General features: G+C 44.7%; 1 protein-coding gene across 1 annotated transcript in view; it reads right to left on the bottom strand.

The window, feature by feature from the left end:
• The window catches only part of EXOC4 (exocyst complex component 4), a 427,343-nt gene that overhangs the window by 349,862 nt on the left and 49,992 nt on the right, over positions 1 to 27,489 (bottom strand). Inside the window, exons 5-7 of the mRNA XM_005504316.3 lie at positions 26,906 to 27,015; positions 14,393 to 14,636; positions 6,957 to 7,134 (exon numbers count right to left, since the gene is read on the bottom strand). Of these exons, the coding sequence (XP_005504373.2) occupies positions 6,957 to 7,134; positions 14,393 to 14,636; positions 26,906 to 27,015 (532 nt within the window). The remainder of the gene's footprint in view (positions 1 to 6,956; positions 7,135 to 14,392; positions 14,637 to 26,905; positions 27,016 to 27,489) is intronic.

Here is a 27,489-nt window from a genome sequence, read left to right as displayed (position 1 = left end):
GCAATTTAAGGGCTGGAAGTTTTGCGCGTCTTATTTAAAATACCCATATTCCTGCTTGCAATTTGAAACACAGACTTGACGTGGGGTGTGGCGGCCACTTCACAACCTTCTTGGCCCTTCTCAGCGAAGTCCCAGCTTGCGAAATAAAGGTCTCCAAGCAACGCCACCGGAACAAAGGCTGCAAAACGCTCCGTGCTATCAAGCTGTGTAAATTCGAGAGCATTTGACAACGGTCCAGGATTCAGAAGGCACAGGGTTTCACACCAACTGCCAAATATCGAAGCAGGGAACGCTTCGTTCCCCCATCCCGTATTCCCAGCCTTTTCCTCACCGCGCACTTTCAGTTTAACACCTGCCAGAGCTGAATTCTACTTTCACAACTAAACAGCTTTTTGAAATCATTTACCAATGGGGCTCTTCGCAGGAATTTGTGCATCTTCCTCCTTCACAAGACTGTTTATGCTTTTAACTCACGTGGATTTAGCTGCTTAAATATTTAGGCATAAACTCCAAAGAGCATTTAAAACTTTGCAAGTGACTGTACGCTGTTCAAATAATTCATTTTTATGCAGGGCTTTACCTCTTAGAACTTGAGAGGAAACGTTACTGTTTATCAAACGCGTTGGATCAACAGCTCCAGGATAAGAGTCTTGAAACAGAAGCTGATAACACAGTCGTATTTTCACCAACTTGTGCTGTGTCACCAGGAACCTGCTACCGAAACAATCCAGTTAATTCTAAACACTTCTCAGCCACAATCATCGTCTTAAAGAAGAACACAGATCAATTTTGTGCATTGCTACTTCAGATTGTTTTATTTTTAAAGGACAGGATGATACTGCTATTGTTCTTTGACTTTCTACCTGCATCGTACACCCCAGCGCTGGGAAATCTCTTTGCGTTGGCTGACACACTTGTTCACCTTTATCAAGGGAATTTCCACCATCCTCAATCCCAAGTGCATCTTCTTAAGAGCTTAAGAAAGGTACCAGTTACTTTCTGTTTCAAAATTAAGACAACTTGAATTAGGTAATTTGGAGCAAATCTATATAACATGTTCTCAGGGGAGGGAGGACATTACGTATCTTAATGGGAAGGCTAAAATGTAAAGAAATACTCATCATCTCATCCCTCCCCAGATTTAGAAAGATGTCACTCTTCCTGGACTAGAAACATGGACAAGAAATTCTCATGCTCTTAGCAGCACATATTTGCAGAAAATAAACGTGTACCACTGTGCTGGAATGCTCCATTTTCACTTGAAATAAGAAATACGAGAGGGCGGAGAAAGTTTTAAGTGACCTACTCTAATGATTTAAATTGCATTTTTAAATATCTGCGCTCTCTCCATCCTTCACGCACCCAAGATTGACTGAAACGGCCTTTTTCAAAAGCTGCAGACAAACCACTTCCATGAGCATCGTCCTCTCGGTTAAATGAGAGACGAGCATTAATGAGACAATCCAGTCAGGAATCCAAGGGCATCAGTTCCACATATTTAAGTTCCTTTAAAAGGAACCAGTAAGACTGTCACACACATTACTTTGAGGACAACCGCAAAACCATTAGAGAGACTTTCTGAACAATAACACTACTTCAGGTTGGAAATATTACCTGGTGAACTTCTCAAACGCAGCAGCAATTTCTATATTGCTCTGACATTTCAACGAGTATTTATGGCATATTAACACTAACACCTCTCAACCCAGAACCTTATTTTACTTTAAAAGTATTAACTGCGTCACAAATAGTTCATTCATCCTTTAAAGGCAAAGGTTCAGCAAATAGAGATTTGGTTACTTATTCCAGGACTCACTTATTTAACCGAAGACTCAGCATCATGACATTATGCTCATGCCTGGACATGATTCCTAAGCTCCTGCTTTTAGGAGACATTTGAGTGCTTTCCACAGCTGTCAGACCTGTGCTGAGTCACCCGGAATAAAAGCAGCAATCACTTTGTTTCTATGCAAGCAGGTACCTTGAGGTGCCGCTCCAGACAGCGGATTTGGCCGATCAAAGCTGCACTTGGCAGGATAAACCCTTCGCTTTCCATCTTCACGGCGCGTTCCCTCTCTCCCGCTCCTGTGCCAAAACTGACACAGCTCAAGGACCTGAGCAAGCAGAAAACGCTTGGCCAAACCAACACATGAATTAGATGGCTGTCGGGAAAATGAGCAACGCTGCCAGAGCGAGGGAAGAACCCTGGGCTGTGGGAGCAGAGCACAGCTGGCTTGGATCTGCATGGGGCTGAAGCCTTTGCACCTTTCCGTGAGGACGCAGAGAGGTAAATTCAGTACTAAGAGTGCTGAACGCCACTGTCTTTCCCCTACTCACCTTTTAGGAACATATAAATGTAGGAGAAGTTAAATGGATACAAACCTAAAATTACATACAGGCAACTGAGAGGCTGATGTGTCCCCTGGTGAAAATGTTTGACACCCCTGGCCTAAAAGGACCAATAATTTTTGCCACTAATTCACTTTAAAAGAAAAAACACAGAGAGGCTCAGCTTACAGAAGCCGAGCCATTAAATACACCTCCAAGTGCTCCAGCAGTACTCCTGGAAAAGTACGGCGTAGCAAATGCAGTTCAAGCCCAGCTTTTCAGCAAGACCACTCACGTTGGTGTCCACCAAACGTCACTGTGTACAGAAAAACCCCATCTCCTGCCCAAATCCAGCACTCATGGGCCATTCCCCATCCCCGGAGACATCCCAGGCCAGGCTGGACAGGGTTCTGAGGAACCTGAGCTGGAGAAGATGTCCCTGCTCATGGCAGAGGCTGGAAATCAATCTTTAATGTCCCTTGCAACACAAACTGTTCTATGCTTTATAAGGAACAATGTCACACAGCTTCTGGATGTAGGAGCATCACATGCAAAGCAAAAAGCTTCCTCAATCAACAGTTTGTGATATCTCCAGCTCTGCAGCAGCAGAACAGTAGTGTGTGGGCAGAGAGCAGGCTTCAATTTCTCTTGCTCCAGTTCCCTTATGGTGATTCAGCAGTGTTTAGGATACTAAATCACACCATTTTTGAAAAACACCCAAAAGCATTAGACAGAAGACCCCAAAAAAGGAAAGAAATACTTGTCAGTGTCTTCTCAGTAAACAGACCACCAGACAGCCTGCTAAAGATACCACGTATGTCCCAGAGCATCTATGGGATTTTCCCTCTCTTTTGTAGAATTAAGAAGATACAGATGACTGTGAAAGCATATATACGTGTGAACTATAAATCCTACCGCTACAAAACAAAACTTGTAAAATCATTTTGGTTGGGAAAGTCCTTTAAGATCATTGAGTTCAACTGTTAACCCAACAATGCCAAGTCTACCTCTAACCCATGTCCCTGAGAACCTCATCTCTGGTCTCCAGGGCTGGTGACTCCAGCACTGCCCTGGGCAGCCTGTTCCAATGCCCCACAGCCCTTTGGGGAAGAAATTGTTCCCACATCCAACCTCAACCTCCCCTGGCGCAACTTGAGGCCGTTTCCTCTGCTCCTGGCGCTTGTTCCTGGGGAGCAGAGCCCGACCCCCCTGGCTCCAAGCTCCTTTCAGGCAGTTCAGAGATCAGAAGGTCTCCCCTCAGCTCCTGTTCTCCAGCTGAACCCCCCAGGTCCCTCAGCCGCTCCCATCACACTTGTGCTCCAGCCCCTCACCAGCTCCGTTCCCTTCTCTCAACTCTCTCCAGCACCTCAAGGCCTTTCTTGAGCCCTCAGGTGATTTTGGTGCCCTTGGTCCCGCCATTTTGTGTGCTGAGGTGATCCTGTCACCCCTGGGGCCACCATCTTGAGCCCTGAGGTGATCCTGGTGGCCCTGGGGTCACCGTTTCATGTTTTGAGGTGATCTTGGTGCCCCTAGTCCCACCATTTTGTGCACTGAGGTGATTCCCGCCACCCTGATGCCGCCATTTTGAGCCCTGAGCTGAAGGGCCCAAAACTGCCCCCAGGATCTGCGGTTTGGCCTCCCCAGGTCCCAGCACAGGGACAGTGTCCTTCCATTCTCAGAAAAGGTCAAAAAATACGAAATCTGCATGTTCAGCATCTAAACACCACATAATATTGTGCCACCTGCTTAATGCTACGCCACAGTGCTCGGTGCAGTTATTCAGAAATCCAGCTATAACAATAAGCTGCTGAAAACAACCCTCTCACATTTACAAAGGACAATTTCCAGCCCACCATGACGCACGTTATTCCTTTTGTACACAGCTATAAAGAGATAACCTTGCTACAATATATTCCACACGCGGAGATGCACAATGTACACGTGCGAAAGGTGAATTCTGGAGTCGTGTGATGTTGTTCAAGCACGAAGAATCAACTTCAGTCTTTCATGACAACCTGAAGGAATTGTATCTGCACACCACTATGAACTTAATTCCAAATTTTCATCCTCCCCAACAGCGGGCACATTGAAATTAAGGCTTAAAACGGAGTTTTCCGCTTCCCCCGCCGCAAACACAAGATTGCCTCGCAAAAAATTATCCTTATTTGGGAAAACAGGAAAGAAATAATTTAGTCTCGGGATCAAATGTTTTCTTGCACTATAAGGTAAAAAAAAAATAATCCGCTCCAATGAAACTAATGTATAAAATACCTATAAGATTTTGAACTAAAAACTGTAAGATTTCCTCCTTTCCATGTCAGTCAATGTTCATCTCTTACCCTCAAAGAGCAGGAGATTATGGATCTTAAAGTGATGCTTTTATGCGCTGAAAAAGCTCTTTTGGGAGCTTTTCTGACTCACTCCGACACCCGCGCTGTCAGGCCTGGAACAACAAAACCGCTACAAGTGGGTTGTTATATATTACTCAGCACACATTTTATAAAAAGCTTGGTCAAATATCTTCTTCCCGACACGAAAAGCACATTCACTCTATACATGCACACCTATACATGCTTCTGTATACGAGCTTTAGCGATGTTGTTTTGGAACAGCCAGTGGAACTCGCTCCCAATTTCAATGCTCACGAGGAATGAAACCATCCCAAACTCTCACTGATAAGGGGAATTATCAGCCTTCACAGAACATAAAATTTTGGAGGATTCTTATTCTCAAGGCTTCGTCCTCCTGGAGCAAAATCTGCAGAACTCAAAGCTCTTGAAGTTTTTCTAGACCTTACGGATGATGGAAAGGTGGCTGGAGGTGCCCCACACCGAGCCTGTTCATCGTGTCCTTCAGTTAATTCCTCCCTTTAAACAGGGCCAGAAAGTTTGAGTTCCATGACACTTTTGTTTACTGTCCTGGTTTTGTTAAAAAACAAGTTTCTCTTTTAGTGAATTTGCCTGTCAGCCAAAGCTTCATATTCGCTGCATTTTCCTGGAGAACCAGATACATGTTTTGGTGAACACAGCAATGGAATGCAAACTTACTGATAAGGACAGATCCACATGTCACCAGAGTGGCAACGAGAAACAGGTGACCAAGAAACTGACCAACTGAGTATAACATCCCATTCACGTGATACTTCACGTAAAAGTGGGAGATCATGAGGATCTTGGCCTTTTTCGTCCCTTTTGCTTATGGCCAATATTAGGAGAGAATCTTGCAAGTCGTCCCTGCAAACTGAGGCCTAGTGGCAGACTGAATCCAGCTCCGGTTGGCTGCAGAGTCCAGTCCAGGACTTCGGGTGCCAGCTCTGTAGTTGCTGAGACTTTCAAGATTGGTTTTGTATATTTTGTATTATTTTCTCTATTCTTATTAGTAGCATTAGTAAAACATTGTTAATTTTTCCAACTCTCTTCTCTCCGTCCTTCTTTTCCTCCCGATCGCCTGTGCTGAGTGGGAATGGGGGACGGGGGGCAAAAGGGAGAAGCAGGGGGAGGAGAGGGGGTTAACAATACATCTGCCAGGGTTTTATCGTCACCCCACAACCTAAACCCTCGACAGTTGACAAAACCTCTCTCTGGGTGGATATTCCCAACTGAGTTTTGCAAGAATATTGAAGGAAGACAAAAATTTATATAACAGAAATTAAAATACTCATTTACTACGAAGACAAATAAGTGGGTAAAGAGACAGCAGACATGAGGAAGAGCCCATACCTTGCATCTACCATGTCTACGAGGTATCTAAACTCACAGCCCGCACACAGTCGGCTGTATTTGTGTGAGCAAAAATACCTCTGTGTATCACCGCAAAGTCAAGCGAGCATCTAGAGCAACAGCTCAATAGACCCGTGCCCTACAACGCACGAGTGTGTTGGTGGAGGAGGCAAAGAGCGTTTTTCAAGAACAGGCCAGAGGCGGAATGACCCTCATAAACGTTGCCACCTCTTTAAATAACACCAGGCTCATTTCTTCGACCTCCTCTATCAAATACTGAGTGAGGTGTACGTCTGTGTACCATACATAACGGCAATTCCAAAAAGAAATACATAAAAAGCTCAAACGTGCATGTGTTAGCCTCACAGCCAGAACGAGAGAGACGACCTGTGATGTATTATAGCTCTGCTGCTTGTCACAGACACCAAGGTGATAGGCACGGCACCAGAATAAAGCTTCAGCAAGGTACAGTTTTAGCATGCCACAGCTCAGAATAAGAACCAAACGAGAATTGCCTGAAAACACACCGGCAGCAAGTGTCTCAGCTGACTCTAACCAGGCCATAGTGACAGGAGAAGACAAGCAATTAGAGCTGTGACGCTTTATAAGACAGGCATGACATGGCAACACAGAACAAAAATGTCACTGTTTGAAAGCTGCTGATAAATCACTCAGTAGGCAAAAGGAATCAAACTTTCCATACGCCATGAAGATGAATCCACAGTTGGTTTTTTTCCTGATATTGAAGCTCACTGGAGTTGAACAGTCTGTTATAAATCTGGCCACTTACCAAAAACCAAGACAAATTCCAGCACTGCTGTCTCTTGAGCGTGATGAGAGGTATTGCCCTGTATCCTGGTTATAAAAGCAGTTTCAAGCTGAAAATGGGCCCACCTGAAGGATTCTTACCTGCAAGACATCTTGGATCTTCACCCACACATCAACCATGTCATAGAGCTTGATGTCACCGTCATACTGGCTGCACGGCGAGGCCACCGTTTGCTGCAGGTGTCCCAGGACCACGGAGTGCGCAGCGGCCACGGCGTTGAATTTGTCAAAGAGAAGTTCCAGCAGCTCCAGCAGTAACCTGTAAACCACCAGGACAACCTCCGCTCAGCTCCCAGGAGGAACCACAGACACGCGGTCACCAGCACGAGTCAGGAGATTGTGACTTCATCCCCGATCTTGTGACAAACGCTGCGTGTAAGCAGGGGGGTCACCAAGATTCTAACCCTCCCCGGTGACCAACTTGGGCTGTAGGCAGCTCAGGTTTGGTACTTTAGAACTTCTAAGGATCTTTTTCACTCCCTCCTCCATACCTGAGTTGCTCATCTTTGATGTTTGCTACTTGGGGGTATAGGAAAGACAAACGCATTAGTAACAACAGTAACCGTACTTGAGTATGAAGATATTATAGAACATTTATGCTCCCAGACAGAAAGGGAGGGACATAATTTTCCTTTTCCTCAAAACTAAGATTATTAATTCAATTAAAAGATTACTTCTCCATACAAATAGAAAACAAGATACTTACTTTGAATTACGAAAATGTGAATATGTAAGGTTTTAAACAACACAAAACATCAAGCCCCAACTGTTTCAATTATTAAGATTTACCACTACATGGAAGGTGCTACAGCTACAACCTCATCTGCGTGTATTCCACTTAACCTGATCCTCCGGCTTCCTTATTGCCCAATTATTATAATTAACACAGCTTTGCACAGTCCTAAATATTTTGTGATGCAGCCATGACTCACCAAGTTTTTTTATTATTTGGGAAAAAGAGAAATTCTGATCAAGTTCACTGTCGTTTAATGAGCAACTCAAGTGCACATGTGCACAACGAAATGTGAAGATCACACTTCCCAAATCCATATGTCCATCTATTTCTAGCTCTGAACGTCTCCATCACATCCCACTGCAGCAGCTCAGCAGTGAGCATCACACAGCAATTTCTTGAGGATCCCACGTGGGTCATTCACCTACTAAGGATGTCAACTCCACAGCTCCAAAGTGAAGCAGAAAAGCACCTTGATTCACCAGAAAGAGGCATCAGATGAGTCCGGGAGGGCACAGTGAGGTGCAACACAACAGTTCAAGCGGCCACATGTGTGTCATTAAAAATAAAGACATGAACAGTTCATGGCAATCCAATAGAAACGACTGTATAGATCTTTTTTCTTTGTATTTAAGAATAGAAACCAACGCCTAAAGGAAAGTGGTGTTGGTACTGTGAGATGAACAGAACTATAAAGAACATGATGGTAAAGAGCACCAGAAAAAGAGGTACTATCAACATTAGCAGGATTACCTTTTCAATATAGGAAAGGCCAGAAAAGCCATTCGCCTCCATACGAGCTTAATATAAAGCTTAATAACTACCCTGTCCATGCAAAACTAAGAAGCTGTTCCTGTGGGCAGACTCATCCATCTTCATCCTGCCATCCCATCACCAGTGTCACCAGTACAGGAGATGGGACAATATGCATATGAGGCTGCTAACTTCTCCCCCAACCCACTCTAGGACATAGGAGAGGCAAATACTACTTCAACAGCAACATATATACATATACACACACATACATATATAAATATACATACACATATATATACACAGCAATATTTTTATGTATATATACATATATATAATTTCTCATAGCAAGGGACTGAGAAGTAGTTGGGACAAGTGGCTGGTCAGCCAGACAGAAATAGGAGGAAACCCAAATGTAGAAAAATTAGAAAATGGGGTTTTCATGTTTGAGGAATCGACACCAGCCTGGGTTGAAATGCTAAAGATCATGTTACAGGATCAAATTAATTATATGCCATGTAGCAAAACTCATCAGCGCAATCCCAACTTCTAATAACATCCCTTTACAAATGAATATGTAGTTATCCACATAGCTCCCTGCTGCCCCAGGAACGTACAGTCTGGCAGGATTGCACTAGTGGGATAGCTGGACAAATACATTTTTATCGTCCCTACGTGAGCCTGACCTCACATTATCAACTTGTTTATGGAGCCATCACTAAAATAATATTATACTGAAAAGAATTCAATATGAACTATTTGAAGATAGCCCTGAGCATTGCAGAGGGGTTGGACTAAATGAGCTTTGAAGGTCCCTTTCAACCCAAACTATTCTATGATTATATTAATTATTTGGATTTACATTCCGATGTCTTCCTACTCTCATCTTATAGACTGATAGACATTAATCTCTCCCACCCGCACTTGCAGGGGTTCTAACTACCACCCCAGTACATTTTCCACTCTCAACAACATCGTATTTCCACATCTCCCTGTTTCCAAGTTCGCCCGCACCTCTAATTTTCTCGTCTTCTAAATCTATCAGGTCGTTTTTGAAACAAGGTGACCCGAGAGAGAGACACACACACAGTCGGTGTCAGACAAACAAGACAAACCAGCATCAAATCATATGGCCCAGATTATATGTATATGGGGTTGCAGCACCAAGTGACCTCAACACAACACGTCCAGGGAATGACAGGGGAGCGTCTCAGGCATTTGTCAGAGCAATCTCATCACCCCTTCACCCAGAAATACAGCGAATATGTTGAGAGACAGCGACACACACCCCAAAGCAACTCCCACCGTCTGGGCAATAACACCATGAATTAATGCAGAGCGACTGCTGACACCTGAGCCAGGTCGCTAATGGCAATTCGCACATTTTAGCAGCAATCACGTCCTTTGCCTGGTCAGGGTGTTGGTGTGTATGTAATTCCTGTGTTTATTTTAAAGCCCTGAGATGAGGTAAAAAGCCAGAAGTGTATTATGAACACGTAGGGAAAAGCGCATTGAATCCGACTGATGGGATTTAGTAGTAAAATTGTCAATAAGCCTCCTCTTCCTGGGTGGATTTTTAACTAAAATTAAAGCTCTGGTAATATATCCCTACCAAAACCTTGTCCCATCAATCTTCCATATACATCCAGATTATTTTGCTTGTAAATTCAACAGTGTTCTATAATTCAGAGGAGACCCACAGGTTCACTAAGATACAGCAGCTCTCCAAACTAATACAACACGGCCTTTTCTACAAATCCTGTTCTCCACAAGCCAAGATACACACGGTGTTTCAAAAAGCTGGACCAAATTTGAAGTAACTGGTGCTTGGAAACGGGCTCCATCTTTTTGAAACACCCTATTTCTAAACATGCAAGTACCACCCATGCTCTAATGAGCCACTTCTCAAGGATAAGAATGGCAATTCCTACCTTTAAGCCCTTACACATGAATTTTCTCCAAACACATATCTAAAAATTTTAGAAAACTTAACTAGACTTTAAGAACAGGCCACTTAAACTAAAGCCGAGGTCAGCTGCAACTAGGCAAGATTCCAGCATAGTTTTTAAAATTATTATTATTGTTATTGTTTTAGTCACCATCCCTGGAGGGTTGAACAGACACGGAGATGAGGTTCTCAGGGACATGGGGCAGTGCCAGTGTCAGGTTAGCGGTTGAACTCGATCCTAAAGATCTCTTCCAACCAAAATGATCCCACGTGGCACATGTTAGGAAACCTAAATATCAGTTGTATTACAGAGCCATGCAAGTCTTGTCTTTGTGATTCTATTGGTGAAAAACATCCTTCTGTCATTATATAGAATCACAGAGTCATTTTGGTCGGAAGAGACCATCAAGTCCAACCGTTAACCCAACACTGGTACTAAACTAAATCCCCCAGAAGCCCATCTACACGTCTTTTAAATATCTCCAGGGCTGGTGACTCCAGCACTGCCCTGGGCAGCCTGTTCCAATGCCCCACAGCCCTTTGGGGAAGAAATTGTTCCCCACATCCAACCTCAACCTCCCCTGGCGCAACTTGAGGCCGTTTCCTCTGCTCCTGGCGCTTGTTCCTGGGGAGCAGAGCCCGACCCCCCTGGCTCCAAGCTCCTTTCAGGCAGTTCAGAGATCAGAAGGTCTCCCCTCAGCTCCTGTTTCCAGGCTGAACATGGGTGTCCTCAGCCAGGTCAGTGTCATCTTCAGTTATCGATCCCCCCCCCAGTTTCACACCAACTCTCTATTCAGCTCAACCAAGAACTCAAATCAAAGGACAATTCACCCATGACCACATGGGCGACATTATCAACATTGTAATCACTGTTTACTTTTGTGCACATTCTAATTAATAACCCCCCAAAAAAACACCTTGTACAGCATGGATGAGGCTTGACAAGTGTTGAGGGACTACAGGACTTCCATGTAAGAAAATAGACTTTATGAAGTGCTAAAAAGCTCATCCAAGAGGCCACTGCTTGTTGGTTCTATGAAGAAAGGCCCCAGGGAGGCACAAAAGACATGGTTACTCTCTGGGAGCCACTTGTCCGAGTCACAACAAAAAAGAACTATTCATCTCAAAAATTTGGGGGCAATTGACAATGGTTTTGTGGATAAATGTTTAATGTGGCGGCACAAATCAGTATGGCCAAGCTTACTAGGTAAGGAGGCAAAAGGCAGTCAAATTAAAAAGAAATAGGAAAAAATGCAAGATCATTGTCTGATCTCTTTAAATTTAGTGGCTGTTATCGCACCTGCAACTTTTCTGGACAGGTTCTAGAAATTATTTCTCACTCATACAATGAGAGGGCTCAACATCATTTTTATATAGGGTCCCAAAAAGAATTAGACAAGAGCCTCCACAAGCAGATTATTATCAACCTCGTCTTTGAGCGCAGGAAAACTTCACCCTTTTCATACGGACAAAATAAGAGCCAACCTTTGGGAGCCACCACACGGCAATGGAGAAATGTGTATAAGGGTTCTGTGGACACCAAACCAGCCACAAATCGACATCCCCAGCAAGTCTGTCACTCACCTTATTAATCATTGTATTTGCCAGAAGTGAGAATTTATATGGATGCTGTTTAAAGTAAAATAGCTGAATACATGAGCTCCGTGACAGACTAAGGGGCATCCATGTGCAAGTTGTATTAAGGTGAACTGGAAAACATTTTCCTCATTGAATCCCGAGGTCAAATAAGCATCATGGACAACAGCCCAATGAATAATAAGCAGTTTGAGGTGCTGCGTTATGCTCCAATTTGGGGTCTTACAGAACTCTCTTCAAATAGGACCATGTTCAGATTTATTGTTTTCTTGACAGCAGAAAGTCACTTTGTTTTGATTTAAAACTGTAGCTAATTTAAGGGGCAGTACACCATTCCATACTATAATTTCTTCTTTTCAATATAAATTAGTTCACCTGCTTGCTGTAAACTTCACGTGCTATTCAGCTTTAGAATCAGTTTCTTATTCAACAGGAATTCAAGACACTTCACAGCTCTACAACATAAGCATCTTACAGGCTCGAAAGCTCCTATTAAACACATGCCAAAACCCATTAAGCTTTCGTGTACCTTACCCAACCCTGTGAGCAGGTTAATCTCATCACACTATGATCTGATGCAACTTATCTATTGCTCTGGACAATGAGTAGTCATCCAGCCTCTCAAGACTGAGTCATGAACGAGTATCAGGCACACGCTCTGCTCCCTCTTGGCCTCAGAAACTAAAACTCTGCCTTCTGACCCCCCCAAAAAGCTTTCACCAAGTCTAGTCAATGGACTGAAGTTGGACCAAGGGCTGGACTTGACGATCTCCAAGGTCTTTTCCAACCCAGTCCATTCTGTGATTCTGTGACCAGCATTGTAACTCTATGAATTCTTTCCGCAGCAATGATAATGATACGAATTAAGTAAGACGACTTTATCAAGCAAAGGTTGTCCTTTGGAGTGATTTTCCACTATAAATATTACATCTAATGAAGACAAATTTTGGTTTTAATTTTGCTTTGCCACCATTAATTTCCATGTGGACAGCGATCATTAAAATGTGCAGTATCACAAATTAATATTCCAGCTAGAAGCAACAGCAAACTCTTACAGAGTCCTATTTTCCAAAGAACAGTTCTAGTGAGTCCTGAAGAGCAGCAACATTTCCCTATTGGCTTCCACACCTTGCTATTCATGTAAATGAGGCTGCGAACCAATTAGCAATTTGGCCATATATTTACTCATATAATTAGTCCCATATACCATTTCAAAGCTTTGCACCTGCATCAGCTTAATTGGACTCTGCTACACTAGAAATAAATAACTGAGTTGAATCTTTTCAAGTCAAATTACGTAGGAGCTGATACTTTTCCTTGGCAGCAGCACCAGCGCAACACAAGATATTCGTATTTGTTTTGGCACCACGTGTTCTTTACACCATACATACCAATCTGAGACAGCATTACAATCCAATCTGTTGTAAAGCCGCTTAGAATGAAAAGTTAGGCTAAAAAAACCATAAAATCAAGTGCTTAATGCACCTCTCACTAGTTAAATAATGCTGGATTTTACTGTACTCCGCATTTTAAACAGCTGTTTAGCCAAAAAGTCTCTTCCAGGGCTAAGCATGGGAGGAAGTGTCTCCCTTTTGCACATCCTTCGCTGAGAAGCAACCATGCCTCCCCTTTTTTAATATGTTCTGGAATTTCCAAGCCATTCAGGTGCTCAAGGCACATCAGCCTTTCAATGAGACCCGAGCATTTCTGAAAACGTAACTACAAAATGATCACTTTCACAGAATCCCAGGGGTTGGAAGGGCCCTGGAAAGCTCATCCAGTGCAATCCCCCCATGGAGCAGGAACACCCAGATGAGGTTACACAGGAAGGTGTCCAGGCGGGTTGGAATGTCTGCACAGAAGGAGACTCCACAACCTCCCTGGGCAGCCTGGGCCAGGCTCTGCCACCCTCACCCCAAAAAAGTTTCTTCTCAAATTTAAGCAGAACCTCTTGTGTTCCAGTTTGAACCCATTGCCCCTTGTCCTGTCATTGGTTGTCACTAAGAAGAGCCTGGCTCCATCCTCCTGACACTCACCCTTTATATATCTGTAAACATGAATGAGGTCACCCCTCAGTCTCCTCTTGTCCAGCTCCAGAGCCCCAGCTCCCTCAGCCTTTCCTCACACGGGAGATGCTCCACTCCCTCCAGCATCTTTGTTGCCCTGCGCTGGACTCTCTCCAGCAGTTCCCTGTCCTGCTGGAACTGAGGGGCCACAGCTGGACACAATATTCCAGGTGTGGTCTCCCCAGGGCAGAGCAGAGGGGCAGGAGAACCTCTCTGACCTACTGACCACCCCCTTCTAACCCACCCCAGGTACCATTGGCTTCCTGGCCACAAGGGCCCAGTGCTGGCTCATGGTCACCCTGCTGTCCACCAGGACACCCTTCAAATCCTTCCTTCCTCCAAATCAAAATTAACAGATACGACACCCTTCTCAGGGTTCCTTTCTGCAGAGATGCAGGTTCAGCAGCTGAGATATCCTTACCGAGGCTGATTTTCCTGGGACAGGTTCTCCCCTCTCTGATACCCATTGTCAGCCACTTGGGTTGTGGATCTCTTCACAATCTGCTTGAGCTCCTGTTCCAGGCGATCCTGGATGGCTTTCACGGTTTCGGGGATCTTCTTCAGCTTGGCCAGCCCTTTGATGAGCACACCCATGAAGACGGTGCTGTTCTCCTCTGGATCCAGGTCCGTATCTTCTTTCATTTCCAGAAGACTTGTTTCTCGCACTGGAATAGATTCAAAAAAAGGATAACAGAAGATTTGAACTATTAAATAAAAGACTTTGCATCACAGAGAAAAAGTATAGAAACAGAACTCCCATCACTTCAAGTAACCAAGGAATAAAGCAGGAACACCCCGATTTTGAGGGGAAGCAGTGGATATTGGTTTGGTTAGGGGGGTTCCCTATATATAAACACCACAGCCCATATATTTGATTGATTCAGAAACAGATACAAGTGGGCAAGTTAAATTTCAGCTCAGAAAGCAAGCCTAGTGCAACTAAATACCCATAAATGAGAAGGTATTACATCACTACTAATGCCCTGAATGTGTTTCAATGAGTTAAATGCCCTCAATTTCTAACGCAGTTGGTTTTTTTCCCCACTATATTCTTCACAAGAGAGGAATTTTCTTGATAAACATTATCAGCCTTAGCAGATTTCTGATGAATTCAGCAAAGTTTACACTGCCAAAGTGAATGATCGTTGGATGTTATCCTCTTGTGCTTTATTATGTCTGTCAAGGGGGTGATGAAGTTATTCAAATCTTTTTGCAAAGCTTATAGAAGGGAAAAGCAAGAAGAAACGAAGAGGATGTTGTGGGCAGAGTCCTCCTGAAGTACCACGGATTGCACAGGGAACAAATCTGTTGCTAAGCGACAAGGAGGGAAAAAGCAAAAGGTACTATGTTTGTTTTAAGTATGTTCATTAATCAACATTTCTTCATTTACAGATAACACCCAGTAAGAAACAAAAGGATGTGTCTGTTAAAGACTGGGTGAGACATGTAATAGATATATTCAAACACTTATGTAAAGCATCTTGAAGGCAAACGCAGTGAAAGCATCTTGGAAGGTCTGGAGTCCCGTGGATTTTTAACAGCCGGAGCGGCAGAACACGGACAAACGGCACTAAAGGATGGGCTGAACTTGTGCCATCCACCGGCTCCTCGCCTACAAATTCAAACCAAACGGCTGTTTCACCCTCCTGGTACTGAACTCTGATAGGGGCTGTTGGGTGACAGATGAATCCCGTGGATTCCACCGCTCAACAGATTCTTATTACTTAAAGCTTTATCCAAGAAGCTGAAGGCATGTCAAAAAATCCACCAGAAGGATTTAAGTGACATGGCAGAAATCAGAAGCGGCTTGTGACAAGGAGCATGGAGCCCTGTAGCTGTCTAAGGCTACGACACTCGACACAGGAGCATCAGCACAAGATCAAGAAAACGATACCTCAAAAGACCCCGTACGATGCCACATTACAGCATCACGATGAGTAGATAACACAGATTTCAATGTCAGTTTACACCAACCTCCAGAGCAGAGGCTGATTCTTCCATCAGTGTAATCCCAAACACCTCTCGCTCAAACCAAACTCACCATTCATACGCTTCTGCATCTCAACCTAAAGCACCAGCAAGACGGCCGGGTAAGAGTGAGGTGAGACGGGATCCTGTGATGTAGCTACACATGACGATGGAGAATGACATCTGCTTTCTGGTCATCAACAGAGAGATCAAGTAACACTTGTCTTTCACACACGCTTTGCTCAAAGAAAGCCTATTTAAACTTATAATTTGGGCAAGTTGTGGGACAAGCACCTAGAAACGTATTCATTAAAAAATAGCAAGGATAACACAGGAGATACAAAGACACATAAGCAATAATAGCAATTACAAGTTAACAACATATTCCTGCCCAAAGCTCTGATGTATCACACACCTTCCAACCCATGTTTGTGCACCGTCTGCCCATTTTAATGCGACTTGTTATTCTCAAAAACACACACGTGCCAGGTACAAACATGGAAAACGAGCTCTTTGGAACAAGAGATGCGGAACAGATAACCTGGGAAATGTTAGAGAAGAAAAGTTTGGACTTACTGCTTAAACAAACTCCAAGTATCTTGTTGCGCCGAGTTGAACGCAAAGATTCCACCGGCCTTAACCTTTCATAGAACGGGTCCCCATCATTACCCTGTGACCCCTTTGGAATCGGGCTGTAAATTGTATTTAATATCACACAAAGAGGGAGGAAATACCACGGCATCCAAATGCGGGGACAGCATTTAAGACGACTAAAGGCAGCAATCTCGCCGAGAACTCTGCTGGCAGACGAAGATGAACCCTCTTGCATTTTCAAAAGGGCAAACCAATTTTGAACACCTGCAAATAGTCAAGGCACTGATTTACATCTCTTACAAAAAACAGCAAAGGGAATAGTTCAATATCTAGCCGGAGCGCACTGGTCTGCAAGTTTTGTTAGATCTGGTCTTTTGATGGAACAGTAGGGACCATGTTTCTCGCACATTCTGCCTATTAAACAGGTATCCTGGGTAGCTTTGCAGGCCCATTTATCTGTAAGATCTGACAAGATTCCAACCCCAGACAACTGCAGATGTTCATTCCCTGCATCTTGCCCGCTTCAAACATCCTCTTCTGCCATTTAATGGCACCAAGGGGTTGTTTGACCAGGAATCGGCCCCTCCTGTCCCCCAGCTCTTCAAAAGAGGCATCAAAGGCATTTGTAAAGAAGTTCACCTATAAAATTGCAGCCCTGTGCACTCTTTTCTGTGGGCAGGAGCTCCACGGGTGAAGGAAGATGTTCCTACAGATCAGCTCTCAGAACTGAAGCCTCCATCTGTATTTACTCTTAAGCCAGGAACATGGATGGCTTTGTTATTCATTTGTATCAAGACAAAAGCACAAGAGTGTCAGAGCTTATTCCTGGCTTTTAACATTCAACAGTTCCTACCCAAGATGCTCCTGTAAAACATGTGCCCCTTTAAAGGTGTAAGATCATCATCGAGGTGTAAAGAAACCATGAACAATTAATTTCTCCTACGGATGTCTGCAATGATCACTTTTATCAAAGGTTCTAAACTGTGAGTCTGCTATTTAGATTTGGTTTGACTAACCTCTTCTCCTTGAGAGTATAACAAGTGAAACATGATGTCGGCAAATAAATAGTTTAAAGTTGAAATTATTACAGTTGCTCTTCTCGAACATAATGAAGCCTTAAAACTTCAACTTGCAGCTTCATGCTAAAATAAAACAGGTTCAACATCCAGCTTTATTGTCCCATCTCAGTTACCAACTCTTGTACGTTGAGCCATTCAAACCACTGGAAATACAAGACCGCATGAAGCCCATTTGAGGCTTTTCCAGATCAGACACGTCACTTGAAATGGTTTTAGCTGGATAGACCTCTTATGAAACCTACATTTCTGTATCATTTAGTGATTTCAAGTGGTTTTCATGGTATAAGTTCATTCAAAGATAACACCAAATCACGGAATCACACAGAATGGTTGAGCTGACAAGAACCTCTGGAGGTCACCTGGTCCAACCTCCCTGCCCAAGCTGGTTGCCCAGGACAATGTCCTAGGATGGAGATGCTACATCCTCCCTGGGCAACCTGTGCCAGCACTGTCACCCTCACAGTGAGAAACCCAAGTGTTTCCTGATGTTCAGAGGGAACCTCCTGTGCGTTGGTTTGTGCCCACGGGCTCTGGTCCTGCCACTGAGCAGACCCTGGCTCCATCCTCTTTGCACCTTCCTTTTAGGCATTTATACACTTTAACAAGATCCTCCTTGCACCTTCTGCAGGCTGAGCGGTCCCATCTCTCTCAGCCTTTCCTCAGGCGAGGTGCTCCAGTCCTTGCACCAACTTCATGGCCCTTTGCTGGAGTCTCTCCAGTATGTCTATATTTCTCTCACCAGTGCTGAGTAAAGGGGAAGGATCTCTGACCTAGCAAGACTTGAACTAATGCAGCTCCAGATATCTTTGCAGCAAGGTACGGTGTTGGCTGCTCATGTTCAACTTGGTGTCCACCAGGACCCCCAGGTCCTTTTTTGCCAAGCTGCTTCCCAACTTGGTGATCCCCAACATGTCTCAGTGCCTGAAATTGTTCTGCTCCATGGAACCATAGAATCATTTAGGCTGGAAAAGACCAACCATCAACCAAACACCACCAAGGACCACCATTAAACCAAGTCCCTAAGAGCCACATCTACATGTCCTTTTAATACCTCCATGGATGGTGACTCCACCACTTCCCTGGGCAGCCTGCTGCAATGCTTGAGAATCCTTTCAGTGAATAATCTTCTCCTAAAACCCAGCCCAAACCTTCCCTAGTGCATCTTGAGGATGTTTCCTCTTGTCCTATCACTTCTAAGTAATGTAGGGTTGAAGCTGAAATAAACGCTGTAGCGTGGTTTGCAATTCCTCTGGTTGGACTTGATAAGGCCAGCTTCACCAGCTTCAGCATCCTGCCATTCCGATCCACCTGGCTGCTCATCCAGCCTGTACATCAACCATTTCTCTATTAGGATCTTATACAAGACAGTGTCAAAGACCTGACTGAAATGCAGGCAGCAGGTGGACCTGCTGGAAAGCAGCTCTGCAGAGAAGGACTTGGGAGTTCTGGTTGACAACAGGGTGACCGTGAGTCACCACTGTGCCCTTGTGGCCAAGAGGCCAATGGTACCTGGGGTGTGTTAGGAAAAGTGTGACCAGCAGCTCAGGGAGGTTGTTCCTCCCCCTCTGCTCTGCCCTGGGGAGGCCACATCTGGAGTTCAGTGTCCAGTTCTGGGCTCCCCAGTTTAAGAAGGACAAGGAATTACTGGAGGGAGTCCAGTGGTGAGACAAAGATGCTGAGGGGTCTGGAGCATCTTTGTGATGAGGAGAGACTGAGAGACCTGGGGCTGTTCAGCTGGAGAAGAGAAGCTGAGAGGGGATCTCATCAATGGTTATAAATATCTCCAGGGTGGGTGTCAGAGGATGGACCAGACTCTGTTCAGTGGTGCTTAATGACAGGATGAGGGGCAACGGGCACAGACTGAAGCACAGGAGGGTCCATCTGAACATGAGGAGAAACTTCTTTCCTTTGAGGAGCCAGAGCCTGGCCCAGGCTGCCCAGAGAGGTTGTGGAGTCTCCTTCTCTGAGACATTCAAACCCACCTGGACACCTTCCTGTGTGATCTGCTCTGGTGACCCTGCGTGAGCAGGTGGGTTGGACTGGATGATCTCCAGAGGCCCCTTCAACCCCAACCATCCTGTGATTCTGTGTAATATTCACTGCTCTCCCCTCATCTACCAGCCCAGTCATTTCATCCTACAAGCTGATGCAGTTGGTCAAGCACAACTTGCTCTTGGTGAAGCCATGCTGACTACCCCCAACGATTTTCTTGTTCTGATCATCACTGAAAACCACTTATGGAGTAGAACACTTAAATATGGCTTCTCAAAAGCCTCCCAAATCATTACCCTAAAAGAGTCATAATTTTGCCACACTCTCCACTGAAATATTAAACCAGTTTCAAAAATTTTTCATCAAGGAAGCTCTGCACCACAAAACACCCAACTCTGTGTCTAAGCAGTGAAAAACTACCCTCTGTAAACCACTAAAAAGTTGAATCAGGTGCTTCATTGATTCAACACCTCCATAGTTATAAAGGTAGAAACTCTGCTCCCTGGTTTGATGATGCCCTATAAAAACGCCTCCTCCAATTGCTGATCCCCTCATTTGTACAGTTCTGCCATCTCACAAGAAAGAAACCACTGCAAGAGGCATTTTAAGAGCTCCGGTCTGGTCCCCAGAAAAACCAATGCTGATAACTCATTTAAGCAAAGCAGCAAAAGAAAAGACTCTTGGGTCTCGTTTTTCATTCCAATGAATGGTCAAAACTTGCTGCTACTCATTACAGAAGATTTCATTAGCTGTGTGCTTTTATGGACAGCTAGTAAAACTTAATGTACTGTTTTCCATGACTTATGTTCTTTCTACTTAGATCCTTTCTGCCTTCAATCCTTCTAGAGAAAAAGATGCAGGTTCATAGTGCCCCAAAGGTGTAATCTAAGACTTGAAGAAACGTCACCTGTTAATTTCTGGTGCCGAAACCTTGTTCTGACCACTGCATGAAGCCAACAAGCAACAAATGGACAATTAATTAGAAATGGGCCATTTAAACATTCGGGTCATTTTCTGCTCTTACTACAAACCCCAGAAGATGGGTCTGAGATCAAGAACCTCAAAGTCTCAAGGCAAATCTCTTTCTAAACCTGCTCTTCACACCATTCCATCTATAGTTTAAGGATGTTAGTCTTCCGAAATCATTTCAATCTGAGAAAACTGTACCAGGTATCTCCGTAAGCCGTGTTCAAAATCCTCCTAATACCCACAAACATGAAAATTGAGCCTCTAAAAACAATATAAGTGCATGGTAGTCAAGTATCTTACACTGGGACCATATTTAAGAATAATGAAATGATACAGGAAGAGTGACTAAACATTACCCTCTTGCCTTTCAACAGATGCATCTAAAATTTCCTCAACTTGCGCTTCCCCAAACACACAATTAAACGCGGTGCTCAGCCTCAAGTCAGAACAAACCCTTAGTGAGGACCATTAGCGACACAAATCACAGTCCTGCAAAAACAAAACACAAGACGGTACTACAAAGGCTTCCATTTTTCTTTGCACAGTTAGAAACCCTCTTAAACTGCAGGAACACCCTCTGAAACACCCCAGGCACTAAATACACCCCGAGATAAGAGCAAAGTCTGGTTTTTCATGCAGCACTGCAATGACAGAGGGAGAAAATCAAACTCGCCACTGGACTCCCATCCAGTCCTCAGCTGGATTTCGGCAAACACAAAACAGCTACAACGGGAAAACTGTGGTTCAGTTTGGGGATCATTTAATTGTTGGTACAAGTGACAGAGAAAAGTCACCCAACTGGTGTCAGATCCTCAGGTGAAGTTAACAGGGAAAAAATATATTCATTGAGCATGTTTCAAGTGAAAGCAATTGTTGCACTCTGTTCCAATCTCATTTTTAGAGCCATCCTTAACACTGGACCCTCAAGCTTGGTGCCTGCAGGGATTTTGCAGGACCAGGTTCACAGGTCTCCCCATGTTTTCATCCACACGGAAGTATCACAGAATCCCAGAATGTCAGGGGTTGGAAGGGACCTGGAAAGCTCATCCAGTGCAATCCCCCCATGGAGCAGGAACACCCAGATGAGGTTACACAGGAAGGTGTCCAGGCGGGTTGGAATGTCTGCACAGAAGGAGACTCCACAACCTCCCTGGGCAGCCTGGGCCAGGCTCTGCCACCCTCACCGGGAACAAGTTTCTTCTCATATTTAAGTAGAACCTCCTGTGTTCCAGTTTGAACCCATTGCCCCTTGTCCTATCATTGGTTGTCACCGAGAAGAGCCTGGCTCCATCCTCCTGACACTCACCCTTTCCATACTGATCCCCATGAATGAGTCCCCCCTCAGTCTCCTCTTGTCCAGCTCCAGAGCCCCAGCTCCCTCAGCCTTTCCTCACATGGGAGATGCTCCACTCCCTTCAGCATCTTTGGTGGCTGCGCTGGACTCTCTCCAACAGTTCCCTGTCCTGCTGGAACTGAGGGGCCACAACTGGACACAATATTCCAGGTGTGGTCTCCCCAGGGCAGAGCAGAGGGGCAGGAGAACCTCTCTGACCTACTGACCACCCCCTTCTAACCCACCCCAGGTACCATTGGCTTCCTGGCCACAAGGGCCCAGTGCTGGCTCATGGTCACCCTGCTGTCCCCAGGACCCCCAGGTCCCTTTCCCCTACACTGCTCTCTAATAGGTCATTCCCCAACTTACACTGGAACCTGGGGTTGTTCCTGCCCAGATTCAACACTCTACACTTGCCCTTGTTCTATTTCATTACATTTTCCTCGCCCAACTCTCCAGCCTGTCCAGGTCTCTGATGGCAGCACAGCTTCCAGTGTCACCACTCCTCCCCGCTTGGTGTCATCACCAAACTTGCTGACATTCACTCTATTCTCTCATCTAAATCATTGATAAATATATTGAATAACACCGGCCCCAGCACTGCCCCTGAGGCACTGCACTGGATACAGGCCTCAACTGGACTCTGCCCCATTGATGACGACTCTCCGGCTTCTTCACCTCACTACCCGATTGTCCAGCCCACACTCCCCCAGTTTTGCAGCAAGGATGCTGTGGGAGACTGTGTCAAATGCTCTTGAAGAAAGAGCCGGGAGTGTAACTAGACTTGACCTCAGAAGCCACCACGCTGTTTGGATCTGGCAGCAACATTTTTCTCTCTGAGCTGATAAGTTTGGGTTGCTCAAGTATATTATCTCTTCAGCATAAAATTTACATACGCCACCAATAACAAGATCATTTATCACCACCTCAGCTCATCTTTTGTTGACTTTCTCAAAATTATTCTCAGGATTTTTTCGGGAAAGGGCTCTCTTGGGTTCGCTGTGTACTGGGGGAGCATGTTTTGTAGTTCCAGGAGGAGTCTGGCTAAGCAGGAACCTTCATAAATACTCTTTGGAGTACAGAAGGTTCAAGCAGAGAAATATAATTTGAAAGTGAATTTATTTCTCTGAACTGGCATGAAGGGAAAATGTGAGTGGTGAACTGCTCTATCTACAATCCTCAGGTGAACGGTACTGAAGGGTTTGTTTATTTTAAATGCAGCAGGAACAGCTTTAATTTCTTTATAAAGATTCTACAGCACAAGGTAACATCTCCTCTGGGAAGAGAATGCAGAAAGGACTCAAAATGTTGGCATCTTTGCTGAGATGGGTTGAATGAGTCAGTGCTTTATAACGACACGCATTAATATGCACGGCCACTTTGTTTCATCAATAAAAAGCCAAAGAACTTAAGCGACTCAAGGCAGAAACAGCTTTTGTTATGCATACACATACGTTTTAAACCCGCTGCTAGTTCCACAGTCCTGGAAAAGGCTACTTTTCGATAAAATTACGTGGGAAAAATATGCATAAGTACATTGTGCACTTGAAGCAAAACCATATGCATACTTTATGCTGATCAAATGTTTTTTTATTATAACCCAGATCTTGCCCAGTCTGAGAGACTCACCCAGCACTTCACTGAAGGGTACAGAGTGTAACGAGGAGCCAGGTGAGACATTTTCTGATGCTCTGGGCACGAAGAACAAGAGAAGAGTCCAAGAAAGGAGAATTTCTAAGGCAGATTCTCAGCTGACCTATAACAACCAACTGCAGTTGAGGATGAAGCCACAAGAGCTTTTGTTTTCAGGCCTTTGGAGTCAAATGAACAACGCTACTTCATGTTCACAAACAACCCAGTTCTTACAGACCATTCCTGTGGTTCTGACCTGTAGCTTGTAGCCTACAACCATCATTCAAATATGGTATGAAATAACTGTTTATCAGGGCAGGTTGGGACAGGTGATGTTAAACACACTCAACATAGCATCAAGCAAATAGAAAAAGAACTTAATGATTTTTAGAAGTTTCAGATGGGTCAGAAAACACTTCCCTAGCTATGCTCTAGGGATGCTAGGGCCAGTTCTTGTTCTGCTGCCAAAAGTAATTAATAACACACCTTTTTCATAAAATCACAGGATGGTTTGAGTTGAAGGGGATGTTCAAAGCTCCCCCAGTTCCCCCTGCCATGAGCAGGGACATCTTCAGCAGCTCAGGTTGCTCAGAGCCCCGTCCAGCCTGGCCTGGGATGTCTCCAGGGATGGTTCATCCACCACCTCTCTGGCCAACCTGGGCCAGGCTCTCACCACCCTCAATGTAAAAAACTCCTTCCTCATGTCCCGCCTGAATCTCCCTCCTTTAGTTTAAAACCATCACCCCTTGTCGCAACAGGTCCGGCTTAAAAGTCTGTCCCCATCTTTCTTACAGGCTTGTTTAAGTCCAGAAAGGCCACACTAAGGTCTCTGTAGGGCTTCTCTTCTCCAGCTGAACAGCCCAACTCTCCCAGCCTGTCCTCCCAGCAGAGCTGTTCCAGCCTCGGGTCATTCCTGGGGCTCCTGTGGCTCCAGCAGGTCCATGTGTGTCCTGTGCTGAGGACCCAGAGCTGGACACAAACATATAAATATCAACAGATATATGCTATACTATAAAGGGAACCACTAAAAAAACGGGATAACCTAAAACCTGTTCTTTGAAAACACAGTCTCACTACTGATCAGTGCCTCTTGGGCTGTAAGGTGTGATGAGAGATCCCTATCAGCTCCATAACTTCAGACTTTTTTTCTTATTATATAGAGAATTAATATTCTAGGTGCAAAGTAATGGCACTCGCTATAGAACTAACTAATTGAAAAGTAGTTTAACATTTACAGCGGTCAGACTGGGATTCGGTTTTATGTGGTTTCTTTTCTCAGCTCCCCAAAACCACATCATCTTTAGCAAGAAACTTCACACTGATGACACAGACAAAAATAGGAATTTTTGGGTTTCTTTCCCCAGAATTTCATACAGTTCTTCTCTTCCAGATTTCCATGACCAAGCTGCCATTTCCAGCTCTGAAAGTTTGCACTGACACGTCACTAGTGACTCCTCACAAACCTCCGCTATGTAGAAGTACAACCTCAGGATCAGAGACCAGCCAACCCTACCAGAGCAGGGCTGAAGAATGCAAAGCCCTACAAGAGCAAAGAACAAGAATGATCAAAGGAAGGAGTCTGGGAGGTAAGCACAACAAGAACAACCAGAAACAGGCAGCCAAAGAAAAAGGACAACAGGATTTGTAAGCATGAGAAAAGGAAAGATTCTCTACATTTGAGCAATGCTGAAACAGTCAACTTTGGAAAGGCAGGAGGGAAAGATGTAGGTCACTTCTGTATTTTTCATTTTATTCATTTGTTAAACAAGGGCAACCCCACTTATTAATCTACTGTAACAGTACGAGGATTAATTTTCAATCTGTGCAGCACTTTCAAAGCCTCATACAAAAGCATCAATGAAAGCAAGTGTTTTGCTCCATGTCCTGCAGTAGCAGGTAGACAAAGATCACCGGGTTATTCCTGTGCACGGACAGACCTTTAGTTCCAAGTTCAAGTTCCCGCAAGGAGAAGTTTTGACCTTTTGACTCCAAGACAGCAAAAACCTTGTGCAACATGTCCACGTACCTGCCTGTCTACATGAAATAATATAGGGGAAACCTCTACGAAAACTGAACCAACTGCAAATCTCTCTTGTGCCCAAGATAGCAAGAACGTGATCCAGATCAGAAAAGGCACAGAAAACTAAGTGTATTTAATTCAAGTGGATGGGGAGGTGAGGAATGATCAGGAATGGTGAGGAATGATGACTTGCCAAGAAGATCCTGAATATATCACTCACTCATTCCATAACTCAGCACAATTCTCTTCCCAAATTTTGGCCGCAGGACACCCCCGCAGGCAGCCAACCATGAACAGCGGATGATACCATTATTATTCACAGTATCACAGTATGTTTGGGATTGGAAGGGACCTCAAAAGATCATCCAGTCCAATCCCCCTGCTGGAGCAGGAACGCCCAGGTGAGGTCACACAGGAACATGTCCAGGTGGGTCTTGAATGTCTCCAGAGAAGGAGACTCCACAACCCCCCTGGGCAGCCTGTTCCAGTGTCTGTCACCCTCACTGAGAAGAAGTTTTTTCTCAAATTCAAGTGGAACCTCTTGTGTTCCAGCTTGATCCCATTACCCCTTGTCCTATCATTGTTTGCCACCAAGAGCCTGGCTCCATCCTCATGGCACTCACCCTTTATATATTTATAAGCATTAATGAGGTCACCCCTCAGTCTCCTGTTCTCCAAACTAAAGAGCCCCAGCTCCCTCAGCCTTTCTTCATAAGGGAGATGCTCCACTCCCTTAATCATCTTCATTGCCCTACGCTGGACCCTCTCCAGCAGTTCCCTGTCCTGCTGGAACTGAGGGGCCCAGAACTGGACACAATATTCCAGGTGTGGTCTCCCCAAGGCAGAGCAGAGGGGCAGGAGAACCTCTCTCGATCTACTAGCCACCCCCCTTCTAATACACCCCAGGACGCCATTTGCCTTCCTGGCCACAAGGGCACAGTGCTGGCTCATGGTCACCCTGCTGTCCCCAGGACCCCCAGGTCCCTTTCCCCTACACTGCTCTCTAATATGTAATTTCCCAACCTATACTGGAACCCGGGGTTGTTCCTGCCCAGATGCAGGACTCTACACTTTCCGTTGTTAAATTTCATCAGGTTATTCCCCGCCCAACTCTCCAGCCTGTCCAGGTCTCTGATGGCAGCACAGCCTTCTGGTGTGTCAGCCACTCCTCCCAGCTTAGTGTCATCAGCAAACTCGCTGATAGTACACTCTGTTCCCTCGTCTAAATCGTTAATGAATATATTGAATAATATTGGCCCCAGTACTGACCCCTGAGGCACTCCTGCAAAACCAGCTGAAGATGGACAAACTAATTCTGTGAGGAATGCATGTGACTCAGATACTCACTGCTGGAGCTCCCAGGAGTACTGAACTGGGACGTTTCGAGGAACTTTCGAGGCGTAGATAAGTTAGTGACGTCCATGAGAGGCACAGGAGAGGCATCTTTCACAATTGAACTGTGAGGGGAAAGAATTGAAGCAAACGGTTTAGTATTCACAACAAGTAATTCATTTATTCATTGAATTCATAAGACTAAGCAATAGTTATTTATAATGGTTTTGATACAAGAGGTTTATAAAACTTAAAGCACAAGGTCACAGATGAATCCAAGCAGATGTTTACATACATACACATGATTGAAAAGGGAAAAGGCCAAAAAAGCAACGATGAGGGAACACTGTATATCAGAGACAAAATTTGGTACCCCAAGGGCTCCCTGAATTTAGTAGTACCCCAGATTTGTCCAGCTCATCCTGTTGCTGGGCACCACTGAACAGAGTCTGGTCCATCCTCTGACACCCACCCTGCAGATATTTATAACCATTGATGAGATCCCCTCTCAGCTTCTCTTCTCCAGCTGAACAGCCCCAGCTCTCTCAGTCTCTCCTCATCACAAAGATGCTCCAGACCCCTCAGCATCTTTGTAGCTT

This window comes from Columba livia, chromosome 1 (assembly GCF_036013475.1).
Source record: "Columba livia isolate bColLiv1 breed racing homer chromosome 1, bColLiv1.pat.W.v2, whole genome shotgun sequence".
NCBI lineage: Eukaryota > Metazoa > Chordata > Aves > Columbiformes > Columbidae > Columba > Columba livia.
This window is presented reverse-complemented; position numbering and strand designations above follow the sequence as displayed.